Source organism: Rana temporaria, chromosome 2, assembly GCF_905171775.1.
Source record: "Rana temporaria chromosome 2, aRanTem1.1, whole genome shotgun sequence".
In the NCBI taxonomy this organism is placed as follows: Eukaryota; Metazoa; Chordata; class Amphibia; order Anura; family Ranidae; genus Rana; species Rana temporaria.
This window is the reverse complement of record NC_053490.1, coordinates 47,180,865-47,201,028: the sequence shown is the minus strand read 5'-3', so window position 1 is coordinate 47,201,028 and position 20,164 is coordinate 47,180,865. Positions and strand designations below refer to the sequence as shown.

General features: G+C 46.4%; 1 protein-coding gene across 1 annotated transcript in view; it reads left to right on the top strand.

Annotated features, from left to right (window-relative positions):
- MRE11 (MRE11 homolog, double strand break repair nuclease) overlaps nucleotides 1-20,164 on the top strand; it is a 461,003-nt gene that overhangs the window by 255,949 nt on the left and 184,890 nt on the right. Inside the window, exons 14-15 of the mRNA XM_040340161.1 lie at nucleotides 15,895-15,957; nucleotides 18,237-18,453. Of these exons, the coding sequence (XP_040196095.1) occupies nucleotides 15,895-15,957; nucleotides 18,237-18,453 (280 nt within the window). The remainder of the gene's footprint in view (nucleotides 1-15,894; nucleotides 15,958-18,236; nucleotides 18,454-20,164) is intronic.

The window sequence follows — 20,164 nt, the reverse complement described above, 5'->3', positions numbered from 1 at the left end:
GTAGAGATCTGAACAAGTAGAGTAACCTTGGTAGGAGGGTCATTTTGACTGCGTTAACCCTACCTGTCCAAGAAAGTTTGTGTCGAGCCCACGTCTGTAGATCTAGTTCTAGTTTCCGAAATATAGGGGGATAATTAGCCTGGTATAGATGTTCAATTTTGGTTGTGAGGTTTATACCTAAGTAACGAATGGATGATTCGGCCCACTGGAATTCAAAATAGGGTTTCAAGTGATTGATCACTGAGGGGGGGTGGAGATGTTTAAAGCTTGGGATTTATTCCAATTCACCCGCAAACCCGAAATCTTCCCGAAAGACTCAAGTAAGCTGCAAAGGATTGGAAGAGAGGTGATCGGGGAGGAGACATACAGAAGCAGGTCGTCTGCAAAGAGAGCGCGTTTATGGATTTGGGATCCGCATGATACCCCCCTAATATCTGGGTCCGACCTGATCGCAATAGCAAGTGTCTCAATCGCCATTGCGAAAATCAAGGGGGACAAGGGGCAGCCCTGTCTAGTACCTCTAGCAATACTAATGAAGCCCGAAAAAAATCCCTGCAGTTTGACCCGTGCACTGGGTTCAGAGTACAGAGATTTCAACAAACCCCGGAATTGTTCACCAAAGCCCCAGCGCCGCAAAATCTCGAAGAGGTAATCCCATGAAACAGTCGAACGCCTTTCGTAGGTCTAAAGAAAGGAGCAGTCCTTCCTGCCGCGGGTTCCCATCCCAGCCCGACTGAAGCAGAGAGATAATATCGATTGCTCGCCTAACCTGGTCAGGGCCCTGTCTACCAGGGACGAATCCAACCTGGTCCCTGTGGATATATATTTTTATAAAAGAATTTAACCTGTTGGCTAGTATCTTGGTCAATATTTTTAAATCATTATTGATTAGTGAAATAGGTCTGTAATTCTCAACGAGCTCCGAGTCCTTATCCGGTTTGGGGATGACTGAGATGAACGCCTCATTTAAATTTGGGTGCATGGATCCGCCCTCCCTCCCCCGTTTTGAATTAAAAAATTTAGTGAGGTGCGGGGCTAAGGTTTCGCAGAAAGTCTTGTAGTATGGGACTGAGAAACCATCTGGTCCAGGGGCCGAACCATCCTTAAGTGCCCTAATTACCTCTAAAGTTTCTTCTGTGGAGATCGGTGCCTCCATCAAGTCTACATGACTCTCCTGTAGGTTCGGGATCACTAACCGGTCCAAAAAGGAATTGATCTCGGAATGACTGGCCATCCCCGACCCCCGATAAAGAGAGGTATAAAAGGATTCAAATTCTTGCAGTATGCGTTTAGGATTAAGGGTTGTTGTCCCGTCCCTGGTCTTAATCTTGGGCAGAGCAAACGTACGGAACCTCGGCGAGAGCTTGGTGGCTAACATCGTGTTCATTTTGTTCCTGTATAAATAAAATCTAGCGCTTGACCAATTTAACGATCGTTCCGCCCTAACCGTCAAAGCTAAATTTAAAGCTAGTCGAGCGGCGTTAAGCTGTGGGGCCTGAACCGTCGTCTGGTCATTCTTATGTTGTCTGCGCAGGGTTAAAAAATCTTTCTCAAGCTTCATCACCTCCGCAGACTTTTCCTTCTTTTTTTTAGAGGCTATCTGGATGAACCTGCCACGAATGGTAGCTTTATGAGCTGCCCACAATATCTCGGCCGAGGTCCCTTCAACGCTGTTAAACCCAAAATATTCCCTGATGGCCCCTTCAATCTCTAAAACCACATTAGGGTCATGTAGTAAAGTTTCATTTAATTTCCAGTGTGATTTGTGAGGATCTGAGTTTTGAGTTTGTAGCGAGCAAACCACCATGGAGTGGTCCGATAGGGCTGTGTCCGTTATGTTAGCTTTCGTAATCAGGGGAATATGTCTAGCAGATATAAATATATGGTCAATCCTAGAGTACGATCGCTGCGGATGAGAATAGTGGGAGTAGTCCTTTTTGTTTGGATTGAGTTCCCTCCAAATGTCTACCAGGTTATGCTGATATATCAGTTTTGCTATGTGTGAGCTAGCTCTAGTTGGGCGTGTCAACGCTGTAGCTATAGGTCTGGATTTGTCCAAGCTTAGGTCAAATGCAACGTTGGAGTCTCCTCCACACACTATCATTCCCTCCAAGAGAGGAACTAAGGTATCAAACATAGTTTTAAAAAATTCGGTCTGTCCTCTGTTGGGGGCGTAGTATGAAATAAATGACACTAGAAGTCCATCCAATTCCCCCTTAACCAACAGAAATCTGCCATTAGGGTCTCTGTGAGTCAGGAGCGGATTGAACTTGCAGGATTTCGCGAAAAGGATAGCCACCCCTCTCGTTTTATCCTCGGCATTAGCCAGAAAAAATTGTGGGTATTGCGCATGAAGAAAGGATGGTGTGTAAGTGACCGGGAAGTGTGTCTCTTGTAATAAGACAACTGACATCCTCCGGGAATGGTAAGACTGAAACACCTTCCTTCTCTTGACGGGCGAATTCAAGCCCTGAACATTGTGTGAGGCAACTCTAACCAAGTTCGGCAAAGTCAAGTTATGTGGTGAAGTCATTGGGAGAACAAAGTGGGTGCAATTTGGAACTTACCCCATCGACATGGAGGCATGGGAGACAGCAAAGCGGAGCAGGAGCGGAGCCGAGGCCTGGAATACTATAGATAGGATGACGTATGCACAGACTGGCAATCAAGGAAAAAAGGTTAGTGGGAAGAAAGATATAAGAGCAAACAAAAATAGAGATAATACATTTCAAAATATAAAGTATGTCTTCACAACGAACGTGGAAGGTATAAAGATCCGTTCCACCTTCGTCAGACGAACCAGTAACGTAGCCCTTAACTCGGACTACAGGACCAAACCCCGACAGCGACAAAGTCCCCGTCCAGGAATGATCTGAGGCGCAAGGCAACTGCCTCGGCCCCTATCAACCCTTTAGAGTCAACCAGGAAACGGTAGCATATCATATAACACTCTAAATGTATACTATCACGACACATGAGAAAAATATACGGATCACGGTCAGTGCGGAGAACATATAGCTAGGAAACAAAACAGTCTCAGAAAAAGAGAAAAAACTGTATGGGGATTTCATGGGTCCCCAGCCACGGATAGGGTACCCAGAACCATTATACCTAACAGGTATAATATCCTCCGTTAGAAAACACCAAGCGGAGGAAAACTCCAGAACAGTGAGCGGAACCGCTGTGATGATTAGTTCAGGTCTTTGTGGTGTCTTTGGTGCGTCTGCTTTTGCTCGTGTGCCAAGTGGGGGATAAAGGACTTGCCGGGGTGGGCCGTTTGGATGGACCCGGTGGAAGATTTGACGTGTCCATTGCTGAGTCCAGCGAGATCAATTTTAAGGCTAGCAAGATTTTTTCTCCTTCAGATAGCGTGGTAAAGGCGTGAGTTTTGCCCTTGAAGGCAAATTTTAAGGCAAACGGAAAACCCCACCAATATTTGATGTCCTTTTGAGACAAAATCAGCAATAAGGGTTTCAGCGATCTGCGTCTTTGTATAGTAGCTGCAGAAATGTCAGCAAAAATTTGAATTTCCTGACCCATGAAGGATATGCGGGGTTGCTGACGGGATGCCCTCATGACCTCCTCCTTCACCGAGAAGTAATGGGGTTTTACTATGATATCTCTGGGAGATCCATCCTTTCTCAGGGGGCCCAGGGACCTATGGGCCCTGTCCAGCTCCAGCTTGTGGGGTGTAATGGCGGGAATCATGCTTTTGATGAGGTCCTGGATAGTTTTGGGGATGTCTGTAACAGATTCAGGGAGGCCCCTCACCCTAAAATTGTCCCTTCTGGAACGATTCTCGAGGTCGTCGATTCTAGTAAGGGCCACTTCTAGTTGCTCCTGAAGTGATTGTATTTGGTCAGTGTTCTGGTTAGTTCTGGATATAGTGATGTCCAATTTATTTTCTATGATCTCCATCCTGGAGCCCAGATTCTGGAAGTCAGCATGTATTTCCTTAGTAATGTTAACTGCTGTTTGGGCTAACCCTCGTTCAAGTAGTTCAGAGAACTTCAAAAAGAGCTCCCCTGCATTCTGAGGTATTTCTGATTCTGAATGACCAGCAGCCCTGGAGACTGGTGAGGCCTGTATTACACCTTGAGCCTGGCCCGTGTAGTGGAGCAGTGTGGGGTCTGACTGGGGACCTAAGGCGGCTGCTGAGGGTGCCAGGGAGCTTGGGGAGTCTTGGACCAGTACAGGAGGGAAGTTTAGAGTAGCAGGGGCGATCACTTGCCTCAGGTCAGTATTTCCTCCTGCGTGAGGTGTTTGTAGCTGAGGCGCGGCCGCCATCTTGGAATCGGCCTAGGTTTTTAGCGCCGTGTAGCTCGCCTCCAGGCCCCTCCGGACCGCTCCGCTGTACATGGGGGGCTCGACCGAGCGTTCCCCAATCTAAACCGACCCTCCGGGGTCTTGGCACCGCCGTGAAACCGGTGCTAGGGCTGACGTGGGGCCGAGGCAGAGCGGAGCTCCTAGCTTACGCGGCCATCTTGGACGCCTCCGCGCATGCGCCGGGGTGTTTTTTTTTTATCATATAACAGCTAGGCCTCCTGTTTCTGCAAGTGCAATTTGTCATTTATTTCAGGTCACCTATGAAATTTTCCCCAATCCTGGGATGTGTTGCTGGAGTATTGAGCAACTGGAGGCAACACAGGTTCTGCAAATTTGTCCAATTATAGGATTAGACATATTAGCTGCAAGGGCCCTTTCACACGTACGGACAAACGGTCCGTTTTTTACAAGTCCGTTTACGGACTTGTAATGCATCCCTATGGGATTGCAGACGCTAACGTCCGCAAACATCCGCCTCCGCAAAGATCCGCTTTTTCAGACGGAAGAAAACCCTATTTTTCTTCCGTCTGGTGGAACGGATCGGATGAATACGGACATACGGTCCGTGTTCATCCAATTCCCCATAAGGGAGAGCGGAGGAAAGACAGGGCGGTCTCTGCACAGTGTGCGGGGACCGCCCTGTCCGCCGACAGCTCAGCTGGGATTTACGGATGATCCCTGTTGAGCCGACGGACACACACAGGGCGGATCAATACGGATCCGCTCCGTGTGAAAGGGCCCTTATGTTAACTTGGACTTGTCTATCAGCTTGAAAATGGGGTCTGGTGTGGGGTTTGAGGTTCAATATTGTGACTATTTACCTAAATCAGCTTATAATATGGTATCCTCTTTGGCCGCACCCTCCTCAGTGGATGATGGGTGGATTGGACTGTTCAGATAAAAAATACCCTGACATGTAGGCATCAGAAGGCAGTTCTTTACCCCATTAGGTACGACTTTGTTTAAAGCACAAAAAAATAAAAATAGAACCAGTGGAAAAACTGTAATATAGCAGGTAGAATATAAAAAAATAAATTGAAACGTGACCCTTGTTACGCATATGTTCACATGAATAGTAAGCATGTTGTAAATGCATCTTAAAAGCAATTAATTTGTACATGAAAGCAATGTGTTTAAATGTCAAGATCATAAGGTGATTGTTTTGGAGAGATGCCTGTGGTTTCCATGCTTTTGTGATGTGTTCATATTGAGTTCCCACTGACCTGCGAAGAGGGATTCAAGTATTTCAGATGTAGCAAAATAGGACACATGATGTGTTCACAATAATGGGAAAAACAACAATAAATACAGTTTTGTATAATTCAATTTAAAATGTTTCAGATCCTACAAAAACGCTATACAGAAATATTATGCAAATGTCCATAAGCGCAAGCCCTACAATATTTTTTTCTAAAGCCAGTGTTGGGCTTGCTTTGGTGTTCATGTGTACAAGCCCCTAGAAAGAAATTTCATTCTCTGCATTAGTGGAGTTTCCATAAAAGAAAAAAAATGTTTTTATTATTGTGCTAATTTCACCTAAAAAATAAATATATATTTTTTTTACTCACCTGGACATGCCTATTGCTATGTGGTCCCACGAAATCTGCCTGACGTCATCTCCCTCGGCTCCTCAGCACGCTAATGCTCCTGGGAAATGTGTGTCATCATTTTCCAGGATGCAGTGCGCTACCCCTATCGCTGGAATCGCGGGACTTCGAAACAGGAAGTGACGCGATTCCGACTTCTTACACTGTTCTATGTCGTTGTTGGTTGCCATCACAACGGCGGGCATGTCAGACGGCGCCACCCGTTGTGATGGCAACCCGAGTGCTTGACAGCGCGGCGCTGCTATTGCAATGCGCATGCACGAGAATGGGGCGGGACGGGCGGTCCATTATCACTCCCCATCATAGACTTCCAGGAAGTAAGTGCTTGTGGGCTTCACAATGCCTACCAGCAAAATGACAACGATCTGGATGGAGTTTTATAAACTGTCTTTTCAGAATAACTATGCAGAGCGGCGGCAGATTTCTTTATCGTACATCACGGGACACAGAGCGGCATATTCATTACTATATGGGTTATATGGAGTACCTTCAGGTGTTGACACTGGCAATCTCAAACAGGAAATGCCCCTCCCTATATAACCCCCTCCCATAGGAGGAGTACCTCAGTTTTTACGCCAGTGTCTTAGGTGTTAGTCATGGTTTAGCTTGCCTCCGCATCCTTGGGATTAGGTGAGCTACCGGTTCTGTCCAAAAAAGCCTCAGCGCTAAAGTGGTCAGTAACCGGACCCCAAACCCTTGGGGTATAGCCCATAATGCTTTTCTTTTTAGAGAGCTGGACCCTGGGCCCAGAACTTAGAAACCTTTGGGTGCCTAATGTTTTCTGTTGCCAGGGTGCTATATGGGCCCAGGACAGTGGATCCTTCATAGGAACCCAGGGCCTGAAGGTCTAGACATCCCCACGGAGATGGGGGAAGATTGGGCCTCTTGCTTGGCAAAGTCCTGCGGCATGGAGCAGGTAAGTGAGGGGAAAACTTGCGGAACTTGGTTCTTAGCAGGTTTTTTTCTGGGGGGTCACAGGGGACATGCCTAAAGTTATGCACTGCATCTGGCAAACTAGTCACATATCATAAAGATAGGATGGCTCTATATGTATTATTCCCCATAAGATGTGACCTCCCTTGTAGTGTTGGAAAAGCATTGAGTGGGGCCTGTGTGATATAAAAATATATGTGTGTGTCAGAGAGCTGTGCTTACCTGCAAGCCTCCAGGCGATGCTCCATTCAGTCTTCCTCCTCAGAGCCTGCAAAGCAGGCAAAACGCTGACCTCCTCATGGTTCCAGGCTGCAGGCTGCAGTTTGCTGGAACAGAGAGGTCCCTTCCTCCCAAACCCCCCCCCCCCCCTGTCGGGAGGGGCATTTCCTGTTTGAGATTGCTGGGGGGGGAAGGGCGGGTCAGTGGCTTAAGGAAGGGGCGGCCCTTCCTTGTTTGTTCCATTCAATACTTTGGAACGGGGGAGGAAAGACCAGAACGGCAGCACGGGGCGCCGAGGACTCACAGTGGCCAGGAAAGGATATTGCAGTCTTCAGAAGACTGTTTTTTCAAGCCTAGAAATAGGCTGTTTTCTTTTCCATCTCATAGTTTTTCTTTGCAATACTACTCAGGGGGACAGAATGTTTTTTTTTTTTCTTTCCTGGATTTGAAACAAAAACTAAAAAAAAAAAAAAAAAAAAGTCATCTAGGGGAGAGGAAGCATTTTTTATCCCCCAAACAGGTGTTTGGGCAATTAACTTTTATAGTTCCAAATACCAATAGGTAGCAGGTGTACCTTGGTATTGTACCATAGGCATCCGGAGAGTCTAAGGTCTCGGACAAAGTTATGCCGCTGCTTTCCCCACAGGGAGCCTTGGGGCCATCGGGATCTGGGGCTGGAGCTGGCGCGGGTCAGTCCAACCCTAAGATGGTCACGGACGAGGTATTACTCACCTCTTTAAGAGAGATGGAGAAAAGAATGGGAAAAATGATAGCCACAGCTATGCGGGGCAGTAAACGGATTAGATCTCCGTCGCCCGAGCGCAGACCCTCAGAAGAGGAGGTCCTTTCCTCAGGGGAATTGGACGACCTCTTGGACAAGGACCAAGTAGGTTCAGGGATCGAAGATCCGGATACAGAGGAGTCTGGAGCAGTCTCCCAAGGGGAGAGCTGGTGGACTCAAGCCTTAACGGACTTGGTCCATAAATGCATTCAACTTGCCAGTACCAGATCTCCAGGTATCTACGGTTTCAGCTTTGGGCTCACTGAGGGCGCCTCAAAGCAGTGCAGTATTTCCGATCCACCCTCTACTAGAGGGAGTTTTGTTCCAAGATTGGAACAAGCCAGAAAAATCTTCTTACCACCTAAAAGATTCTCTGCCCTATATCCTATGGAAGATAAATTTTCCAAGAAATGGGCTACTCCTGCAGTGGACGCAGCCATCTCATGTATTAACAAATCATTAACATGCCCTGTAGAAAACATACAGGTATTCAAGGATCCAGTTGATAAACGCTTGGAAGCACTACTTAAGAACTCCTTCACTACTGCAGGGGCAGTAGTACAGCCAGCCGTGGCTGCGATTGGGGTTGCTCAAGCATTATCGGATCAGGTTAAGCAGATGCTTAAACTTATTCCTGCCCAGCAGGCAGAAGAATTTTCGGATGTCCCTAAGGCCATATGTTTTACAGTAGACGCAATTAAGGATTCTATCCAGCAAGCGTCACGTTTATCGTTATCCCTTATCCATATGAGAAGACTCTTATGGTTAAAAAGCTGGGAGGCCGAGCCCCCATGCAAGAAGCTCCTGGTAGGGTTCCCCTTCCATGGAGGACGACTCTTCGGAGAAGACCTAGATAAATACATTCAAACCATTTCAAATGGCAAAAGTACTCTCTTGCCAACTAAGAGGAAGTTTCAGGGGCCTGCGTTTAAACGACAGTACTCCCCTGGGCAGGGGCCCTCTAATGCCAAACAGTATCGACGACCTCCTGCGAAAGCAAACTTCGGCTTCAACAGCAAATCACAAGGACAGGCTGCTAAAGGCAGAAAGCAGTGGGTTCGCAAACCAGCAAACCCAGCCCCCAAGCCGACCTTATGAAGGGGCGCCCCCACCCACGAAGGTGGGGGGAAGGCTGCGACTCTTTTCAGAGGTTTGGGAAGCCAGCATTCCCGACGAGTGGGTACGGTCTTCCGTGGCCACGGGCTACAAATTAGATTTCCTAAGGTTTCCTCCTCTTCATTTCCAGGAGTCGAGGATTCCAAACGATCCGGAGAAAGGAGCCGCATTAATGTCGGCATTAAATCATCTACTTTCCCAGGAAGTAATAGTAGAGGTACCAGTCCTGGAACAGGGGCTAGGTTTCTACTCCAACCTATTCATCATCCCGAAGTCCAATGGAGATGTCAGGCCAATTTTGGACCTAAAGATGGTAAATACATACCTAGAGATCCGCTCATTTCGGATGGAAACCGTGCGGTCAGCAGCTACCACACTCCAAAAGGATGACTTCATGGCGTCCATAGACATAAAGGATGCCTACCTTCATCTTCCAATTTATCAGCCACATCAAAGATATCTACGCTTCATGGTGGCTTCGCGTCACTTCCAATTCGTGGCGCTTCCCTTCGGGTTGGCTACGGCCCCCCGGGTGTTCACGAAGGTCCTAGCTCCAATCCTAGCCAAACTAAGGATCCAAGGGGTCACGATCCTAGCATACCTGGACGACCTCCTAGTCATAGATCACTCGTCTCCCGGCTTGGAGCGAGCAGTGGCCCTCACGGTCCAATACCTCGAGAAGTTCGGCTGGGTCCTAAATCGAGAAAAGTCAGCTTTCCTGCCCACAAGGCAGTTGGAATATCTTGGCATGAGATTAGACACAGAACAACAAAGAGTGTTTCTACCTCTGAGGAAGGTCAAAGCCATCAAGGAATTAATCCTACTGGTTCTAAGCAAGAAGGAACCGACTATTCGCCTATGTATGAGATTACTAGGCAAGATGGTGGCCACATTCGAGGCGGTACCATACGCCCAGAGCCACACTCGCATCCTGCAGGCAGCCATCCTGTCAGCATGGAGCAGAAGGCCGCAGGCCTTGGATATCCCGTTGCCGCTCTCATCAAGAGTCCGACAAAGTCTGTGCTGGTGGTTAGACCCTCAGAATCTACTGAAGGGGAAGTCTTTCAGCCCAGTGGCTTGGAAGATAGTGACCACAGACGCCAGCCTGACGGGCTGGGGAGCAATTTTGGATGGTTGCACTCGCCAAGGTACTTGGGCAACGCCAGAGAAGCAGTTGCCCATCAACATCTTGGAGCTCAGAGCTGCTCGACTAGCCCTCAGGGCTTGGACGTCAAAATTGCAGGGGTTCCCGGTGAGAATTCAATCAGACAATGCCACGGCCGTGGCATACATAAATCACCAAGGGGGAACCAGGAGTCAAGCCGCTCAGAGAGAGGTGAGCTTGATTCTCCTATGGGCAGAGGCTCATGTGCCCTGCATATCGGCAATATTCATTCCAGGAGTGGACAACTTTCAGGCGGACTTCTTAAGCCGCCAGACTCTTTTGCCGGGGGAATGGTCTCTGCATCCACAAATCTTTCAAGCACTCTGCCAAAGATGGGGAGTGCCGGACGTGGATATCATGGCATCGAGACTCAACAAGAAGCTAGACAGGTTCATGTCCCGCTCAAGGGATCCGATGGCCTGCGGAACCGATGCGTTGGTTTGCCCTTGGCATCAGTTCAAACTTCTTTATGCGTTTCCCCCGCTCCAGTTACTACCCCGCCTGCGGCGCAGGATCCGGGTGGAGCACATACCAGTCATCCTGGTAGCTCCAGCATGGCCCAGAAGGGCATGGTACTCACTAATCTTAAAGACTCTTCCTCTACGGCCAGACCTGCTATCGCAAGGTCCGATCCTCCACCCTGCCTTACGGCATCTAAATTTGACGGCCTGGAAACTGAATCCCTGATTCTCAGGGGTAGAGGTCTGTCTCAGAAAGTAATCTCTACCCTAATCAGAGCCAGGAAACCGGTCTCTAGGGTGATTTATTACAGGGTCTGGAAGGCCTATGTAGGCTGGTGTGAGTCCAAGCGATGGCTTTCTCGCAAATTTACCATCGATAGAGTATTAAGTTTTCTCCAGCTAAGAGTGGATAAAGGATTGGCATTAAGCATAATCAAAGGACAGATTTCTGCTCTGTCAGTGTGGTTTCAGCGGCCGCTGGCCACCCACTCGCTGGTTAAGACCTTCCTTCAAGGGGTCTTACGTATTAAACCTCCAGTTAAATCCCCGCTTTGCCCGTGGGATTTAAACCTTGTTCTGTCAAGTTTACAGAAACAACCGTTTGAGCCGTATGGCTGAAATTCCTTTGGTTTTACTGACAAAAAAGTTAGTATTTTTGGTCGCCATAGTTTCCGCAAGAAGAGCATCGGAACTGGCGGCCTTATCCTGTAAGGAACCATATCTTATTTTTCATAAGGACAGGGTCGTTCTCCGCCCTCATCCTTCCTTCCTACCGAAGGTTGTATCCAGTTTTCATTTGAACCAGGATTTGGTATTACCATCCTTCTTCCCTAAACCTACTTCCAGAAAGGAAGGGTTGCTGCATACCTTGGATATCGTCAGGGCCATGAAGGCCTATCTTAAAGCTACAAAGAAGATCCGGAAAACAGATGTGCTGTTCGTATTACCGGATGGGCCCAAGAAGGGGCAGGCAGCTGCAAAGTCCACCATTTCTAGGTGGATTAAGCAATTAATCACTCAGGCCTACGGCTTGAAAGGGTTGCCTCCTCCAGTATCATTAAAGGCTCATTCTACTAGGGCCATGGGCGCCTCCTGGGCAGCACACCACCAGATCTCTATGGCTCAAGTTTGCAAGGCGGCAACCTGGTCTTCTGTCCACACGTTCACAAAGTTCTACCAGTTGGACGTAAGAAGGAATTCTGATACAGCCTTTGGGCAGGCAGTGCTGCAGGCTGCAGTTTGAGACCCTCGGAATCCGGGGGCTCCTCTTTTTTGAGTTAAATTTAAAATTTAAGATTATTTTTCTCAACTAAGTTGGATTTATTATGATTTGAGTATTCTCTAAATTAAATCCTTTTGTCTTGGAGATGTTCTCCCTCCCCTCATTGTGAGCATTGCTTTGGGACATCCCATATAGTAATGAATATGCCGCTCTGTGTCCCGTGATGTACGATAAAGAAAAAGGGATTTTTAATACTGCTTACCTTTAAAATACTTTTCTTGGAGTACATCACGGGACTCAGAGCTCCCACCCCTCTTTTGGGGACCATTTTGGGAGGCATACTGCTTGCTACAAAACTGAGGTACTCCTCCTATGGGAGGGGGTTATATAGGGAGGGGCATTTCCTGTTTGAGATTGCCAGTGTCAACACCTGAAGGTACTCCATATAACCCATATAGTAATGAATATGCCGCTCTGTGTCCCGTGATGTACTCCAAGAAAAGGATTTTACAGGTAAGCTGTATTAAAAATCCCTTTTTTAAAATAGTAAGATTTATATCATTTATATCATAAAAACGCATGATGAAAGGACATACATTTAAAAAATGCTAATTGTGGTTGGAACCCCACTTTAAGTTAAAACACCTTCCAATAAATACCATTACTCGAAGCCCCCCTAAACACTTACCTGAGTCCTTTATCAATCCAGCGCTATGCCTGGCTTCCGTTCTTCTCTACCCTCTCTGTGCTATCACAAGCTTGGCAGAGTACAGCAGGATCTTGCTGGCTTCCTGCTGCTGTCAGTTATCAGTGGTCATCAACCCTGTCCTCAGGGCCCACTAACAGGCCAGGTTTTCAAGATAACTAAAATACATCACAGGTGATATCATTTGCTGCTCAGTGATTGCAGTATTCTAGTCTGCATCTCCCCAAGGTAATACATAAAACCTGGCCTGTTAGTGGGCCCTGAGGACAAGGTTGGTGACCACTAAGCTAGATCATGTGAGGAGGGAGCAGGTGGAGGTGCTGAAACAGGTTGTGTGTGTCTATAGGCTCACATATCCCAGCTCAGGAGTGAGCCTGTCTGCGTGCCCCCATAGCAAGTTGCTTGCTATGGGGGGCACAAGGAGAATAGGAGGAGCCTAGAGTGCCGACAAGGGACCCCAGACAAGGAGGTTTCGGGGGTGCTGTGTGCAAAACCATTGTATAGAACAGGTAAGTATAACATGTTTGTTATTTTAAAAAAAACAAGACTTTACAAACACTTTTAATTTAGAATATCCAACTCATAAAGTAACAGAGCAGTGAAAAGTTCCTACGAAATGCATTCTTTCCAGAGTTTATCTAAATGATCTTGAGAGTCTTTCGTGGTTGCATCTATTTTTGTTATTTCTAATAAGGTAGTAATAATAAGTATTGGTTTAGTTCTAGAATGAATTCTAGTAGTCCTTAAAATGAACACAATCAGCCCATGAATTCTTGGGCTAGATAATTGGGTACTTCCCTTGTTGTTATAAACTGGAGGAAATTCTCAAAGATCAAGAAAAGATCCCAATTAGGATTCACTTTATAACTAGCGCCTTTATACTATGTAACTGATACCAAAACAGAGCTGTGCCGATCCGGGTGGGAATGAATGCTCCCTTCAACCTTGTGGTGCAGGTCCAGTCCGCAGGCTGAATAAGAGCCAATGGTTCAAGAAAAGTTGACTGCACTCCCAGGTATGAAGCAATGAGAATTACTTTATTGAAGATAGAAATCCATCAAGATACATCATAAGACATCATGAGACCTCTATGCAGGCATGGCAAGATTAACACGTTTAATGAATCAACGTTCGCTTAGTCATAATCTGTTTATGACTAAGCGAACCTTGATTCGGGAAGCTCATTAATGTTGCCATGCCTGCATAGAGGTCCTATGATATATCTTGATGGATTTTTATCTTCAATAAAGTAATTATCACTGCTTCATACAGTACCTGGGAGTGCGGTCAACCTTTCTTGAACCATTGCCCTTTATACTATGTATTATGGGTATTTCTACTGCTATTGTAAACAGGAGGAGTTTTCTGAAATGAGCAAGAAAAGATCCCAACTAGGCTTCAATTTATAACTAGTGCCTTTGTCTTATGTGCCCACCATGTTTGATATCTAAGGGCTAAACATGATAGTCTCTAAAACAAAAATGTAGTTCTAAGAATAATTTTCTCTTTCGTTCATGAACGGACACAGCTTTAATCTTGACATAGTGGGAATCCTCCGGAGACCAGCGACCCTGGGCCGAGTGAACCTCCCAGACTCCCCCCAACCCCCCCCCCCCCAACCGGTACCATATGCGCAATCTCACACGCGAGTGCTACAGAAGGGAATTCTGTCCAGATGGGACAAGTGCCCATCATCCCTGAATTATCAAATCCGGGTGAGCCACCTGGTCAGGACCTCCCTTGTTTGGTGGCTGACCTCACCAGCACTTCTGTCCGGGAAGTCGTTCCTTCCTTTTCACTGGATAATCATCACGACTGACGCCAGCCTTACCGGTTGGGGGAGGGGGGGAGTCTGGGAGGTTCAGTCGACCCAGAGTCGCTGGTCTCGAGAGGATTCCCATTTTGTCAAGATTAAGGCGGTGTCCGTCCATGAACTCAGAGAAAAAGATTTTACGGTGAGTATAAAATCCTATTTTATTAGCTATTTCTAGAAGTGATTAAACCTAGAGCAGGACGTTTTTGGTTTACTTGTATGATGTAAGTGGCCAAGAACAAGACTATGAAGAATTGTAAAAGAAGCTCCACAGGCGGTAGGTTTTGATGTGCTGATTCGTTTATCACCAATTCTCATGAAAGAATTGTGTTGAAGTGAAATATAGCCTGCTCAATAGAGAGATTCCACAGGGCCTCAAAAGAACAGTAGAGTTTCAAAACAGTTTTGAAGTTCTATGAGGAGTTAATTTGCAAACTAGCTGATCTCCTTAAACCAGACAAACTAAATTAAATGACATCTGTGTCAAACCTGTTTTGAGATATTTCATGGGCAGGGTTTCTACTTCAAAACACAAGTTTAGCATTATGAAGAGCCCTTTAACCCCTACCTTCTTCCCCCTTTCTGAGTTTTTTTCCCCCCCAAGAACCATTACGGCTGCACTGAACAGCGGAATAGCTTCTTTCCTCGATCCGTGCGGCTCTTGAATGCTAGAGGTCTTGTGGAATAAATGGATTGGGAGTTTTAGTATGTATTACGTTATATATGCTGTTTTTGATTCATTTGGTTGTGTTTTTTGGCTGGGTGTGGAATCCTTTTTTTTTTATGTAACTCTGTTTCATTTTTATGATTGTTATTGTAAAATGACAATAAATGTTCTGATTCACATAATAAAGCCTCATGCAGTGCAGTAATCCTCTAGGAGGCCCAGGCTTCAGGATGACCCCAACCAGAGGTCTGGTCTCAGGGGGAATAGGTTGCATGATGCTGGATGCCATTTAACCTAAACAACTGAGGTGTAAAAGCAGTACAGTGGGGAACAGGAACAGATTAAAGCGGTGGTTCCCCCTAAAACTAATTTCTAACAATAGATTCCTAAGACCCGTTACACTGCGGGTAGGCTGGCTTTTTTTTTTTTTTTTTCGTACATACCGAGATCTCCCCGTCTCGTCCCTAGGCGGTGGGCGGAACTAGTTGATTGACGTTCCTCGGAGGGGCGCGTACGTGACGTCACGACTTTCCGAAAGAAGCCGAACGTCGCTGCGCATGCGCCGTATAGAGTCGGCTCTATACGGCGCATGCGCAGCGACGTTCGGCTTCTTTCGGAAAGTCGTGACGTCACGTACGCGCCCCTCCGAGGAACGTCAATCAACTAGGAACGCCCACCGACAAGGAACGAGACGGGGAGATATCGGTATGTACTAAAAAAAAAAAAAAAAAAAAGCCAGCCTACCCGCAGTGTAACGGGTCTTAGGAATCTATTGTTAGCAATGTGTTTTAGGGGGAACCACCCCTTTAAGTATTGTACCAAAACCTGACTTTTATATTTTATGGTCTATTAATTTGTCTTTTTTAACCACTTTAAAGGTTAGAAAATTTAGGGAAACTAGAAGAGAGAATACAAATGAAGAGGATGAAGAAGTTCGAGAGGTGAGTACTTTCTTTTCAGTGATTTTATTAAGTTAATCATAAAACAACAAAATATTTTACAAAGACCGAAGGCTTGGGTTTTTCCTTAATATTCTTACAGATCATGGGATAGTCACTCAAATGACAGTTATTGCTTATCTTGTGACTTGTGGATTTTCTATTTTGTTTGTCCTCCTCTCCTCCAGCCTGGTTTTAATTGAACCTGCAGATGATGGGTTATGGCAGGCATCGTGTGGTTTTTGCTTAGGGATGAATAATATATACAAATTTTAAAAACCGATTCAACTGCAGACATGTTGCAGAGCATTATCACACACAAAGACTTCTTCTGAAGGTGCCCCTGCCCAAGGTCCTTTACATCGGTGGTTCTCAACCTCAGTCCTCAAGTACCCACAAACGGGCCATGTTTTCAGGTTTTTCTTTACTTTGCACAGCTGTTTTAAAGTAGAGTTCCACCCAAAAATAGAACTTCTACTTTTTGGAATCCACCCCCCCCCCTATGGTGTGACACGTTTGGCACCTTTCGGGGGAGGAGGGGGCAGATGCCTGTGTAATAAAGGTATTTGCTCCCACTTCCTGGCATAGACCACTGCAGTGATCGCGGTGACCTATGCCACTTCCGGTGCCTACTCTGTCCTCCCCCGCTGTTTTCTGGGAGACACACAGGTCCCAGAAGACAGCAGGGACCAGTGAGGACACACAGCGAGACTCGCGCATGCGCAGTACGAAACCAGGAAGTGAAGCCGCAAAGCTTCACATACCCGATTCCCTTACCGAGGGTGGTGGTGGCAGCAGACGAGAGCCGATGTGTTTTGGCTGCTGACATCGCGGGCGCCCTGGACAGGTAAGTGTCCATATATTAAAAGTCAGCAGCTGCAGTTGTGTAGCTGCTGGATTTTAATATATATTTTTTTCGGCGGACCTCTGCTTTAAGTCAATATCAATGACATGGTAGAGAGAGAAAATAACCACCCAGCAGTCTTCAGAGAACCTCCTCACTGGAACCAAACAATGGGTGCCGGCAGTGCAATGGTGATGCAAAGATACAAAGGAAACTTGGACAGTCGCACTCCAAAAATGTTCTTTTAATTAAAATCGATCACAAAGTGAACATGCCACAGCAAAAAGATTGGAACAAAAGCTAACGTTTCGCACTGTAGCTTCAGTGCTTAGTCATGTGACTAAGCTATGACTAAGCACTGAAGCTACAGTGTGAAACGTTGGCTTTTGTTCCAATCTTTTTGCTGTGGCATATTCATTTTGTGATCGATTTTAATTAAAAGAACATTTTTGGAGTGTGGCTGTCCAAGTTTCCTTCGTATCTTTGTATCAATGACATGGTAGTGATAAGAGCTATTTTATATTTTTAAGGGAAATTCCCAAAACATGACCCATTGGGGTTACTTAAGGACAAAGGTTGAGAACCACTGCTTTACATCCTGCGCATGCTCTGCCGAGGCCCATTCTTACCTATGACAGGCTCCAGCAGTCCTGCAGGGTACAGGATTTCCCTACTGAAATGAATGGGCCTGTGATACACAAGTGCAAGATGAGGAGGAAAGTCTGTGCGACTCTGGGCAGGGCGTAAAGTAAAGGTCACTGAAATGGGGACAGAGAGATAAGTATTGGATAAATTTGCCAAAAACATTTTAGAATTGGCTATCAAACCAGGGAAACAGAACAGACTGAATCAGAGTTTTTTTTTTATTCAGTACATCACAAGGTACAGTAGCATTGTGGTATGTTGTAGTTGAATTCCCTTGGCACCTACTATACAGTGCTTTGGTAGGCCATTTTGAATAAACAGCACTGCAATGAGCAGCACATACAGTAGATGTTAAACCAGCCTAAAAGTGCAAAACACACCTTATTAAAAACGTATACATTTTATTCTGGCCCCTGATTTTTCATAAAAAAACTAGAGACAGTTTTGAGAGAAGGTCGTGTAGAACTGGTAAGTCATTTAAAATAAAATCCCCTGTAAAATGGGTAGGGGTGAAGAGAGTTGGACTTTTTTTTTTTTAATTAAAGAAAAAAAGCCTTAAAAAAGAAAACTCATACAGCCACCACATATAAGAATTGGTAAACTGCAATATGATGCATTTTTTATTTTGGTTTGGTTTAATGCCACTATAAATTTCAGAGTACAAGGAAACATTAAACAGGGTATCTTTTAAATAAAGCTGGAAAAAAATGGAGCAGGCGTTGGTGATTAAAACTGTAGAACCAGTAATAAAGCTCAAGCCTTTTTCTTTTCTTAACACCTCACTAATGACCAGGCAATCAACCGAGCCAGAGCACACAGATCTCAAACCGAGGACATCAACATGAGCGATGGCGATGATGATGTTGGAATGGGAAAGAAGACCTCCAAGCCAGTCAGCGATGACTCAGATGACAACATTCCAGCACCAACTAGAGGAAGAGGAAGAGGCCGGGCTAGAGGTGGACGGGGACAGGGTGCCACTACAAGGGGAACATCAAGACGTGGACGAGGTCTGTACATTTTTAGGAAGCACCACTTTGCTTTACATTGTGTCTGCTATATAAGCTGCCCATTCTAACCAGGAAACATGGTCACTGTGCAAAAGTCCGCTGTCTATTTTTTGAAAGCTATTTAAAGCGGGGGTTCACCCTAAAAAAAAATCTAACATTGCATGGAGCCGACCTATGAGACCGACACTATGCTGTTGTTTTTTTTTTTGTTGGCGTACATACCATTTTAGAAGCCGAACGTCGGTGCGCAGGCGCCGTATAGAGCCGCACCGACGTTCGGCTTCTTTCGGCAACTCGTGACGCGCAGTATTCGCCGGTCGGAAGCACGTCAATCACAGCCTGTGATTAGGAACGCCCACTCCCGCGGGAAAGCTGGGGGTGAAAATTGCCCTAAAATGGTATGTACGCCAAAAGAAAAAAAAACAACAGCATAGTGTCGGTCTCATAGGTCGTCTCCATGCAATGTTAGAATTTTTTTTTAGGGTGAACCCCCGCTTTATGTATAAAGTGTTTTATATGCAAGTAAAAAGTAGTGGTTGCATAATGTGCAAAAAAACTAGAGTACAATTTGAATGAGTGCTGGAGAGGGGGAAAACAGATCTAGCTTTGCAGGAGTCACCTTGCATAAAAATATGTATATTCCTTGCTATGCGTTTACTGCATTTCGCTGTTCCCAAAGGTGTCAGCCCTATTGCATCTCATATGTCGCCCTTTAAAGGGTAACTCCACTTTTGTTAGGAAAAAAACATTCCCCTCTGGGTGATCTATGTACATTGCAAGGGTTATAACAAAGTTTGATGCAGATTTCTTTATCGTACATCACGGGACACAGAGCAGCATAGCCATTACATATGGGTTATATAGTGCACCTTCAGGTGATGGACACTGGCACTCTCCGACAGGAAGTTCCCTCCCTATATAACCCCCACCCATAGTGGGAGTACCTCAGTTTTTTCGCCAGTGTCTTAGGTGTTGGTGCATTGAAGAGCTCTGCCTATAGTTGTCCTCCGGACCAGGGCAAGCTGACCGGATCCGTCCAAGGTGCTTCATAGCCAAAGTGGACGGTACCCGGGCCCCCAGGTCCTGGAGGGGGTTTTGCCTATAACGCTTCTCCTTTGCGAGAGCTGGACTCTGGGTTCCAGGACTGGTTTCCTGCAACCAAGCAATTCCTGTTGCCAGCAGTGCTATATAGGTCCAGGAGTGTGGTGTTCCTAATCTGGACCCCGGTACCTGAAGGTCTATGACGTTACCCACGTTTTAGGGGGAAGATTGGGCCTCTTGCAGTATGGCAATACCCTGCGGCGTGGAGAAGGTAAGAGGGGGCCTGCGGAACTTGGTTTGTCAGCAGGCCCCCACAGGGGACTCTGGGTTTAGCCCGCTTTATGCCTCTGTGCATGGGCGCCTCATTCCACAAAGTCTGCATGACAGGATGGTTTCTATGTACCCACTAATGTTTCCCCTGGCTGGTTCTGGTAGACGGCTGCATACCATAAGGTTTACAATAAGAGTGCTATTGCGCTAGGGGGGGTCACTTGTGTAGCATGGAGGTCTTACCATCCGCGCAGCTGCATAGCTCCCCCGTAAGCCTGTTCGGGCGTCTCACTCCCATACTGCAGCCCCACGTGTGTCTCTGCTCCTCCAGCAGCGTCCGGAACGGGCGCGCGCGCGCGCGCACACCATGTAAATAGACGCGGCGACGCTGCGTGAGGAG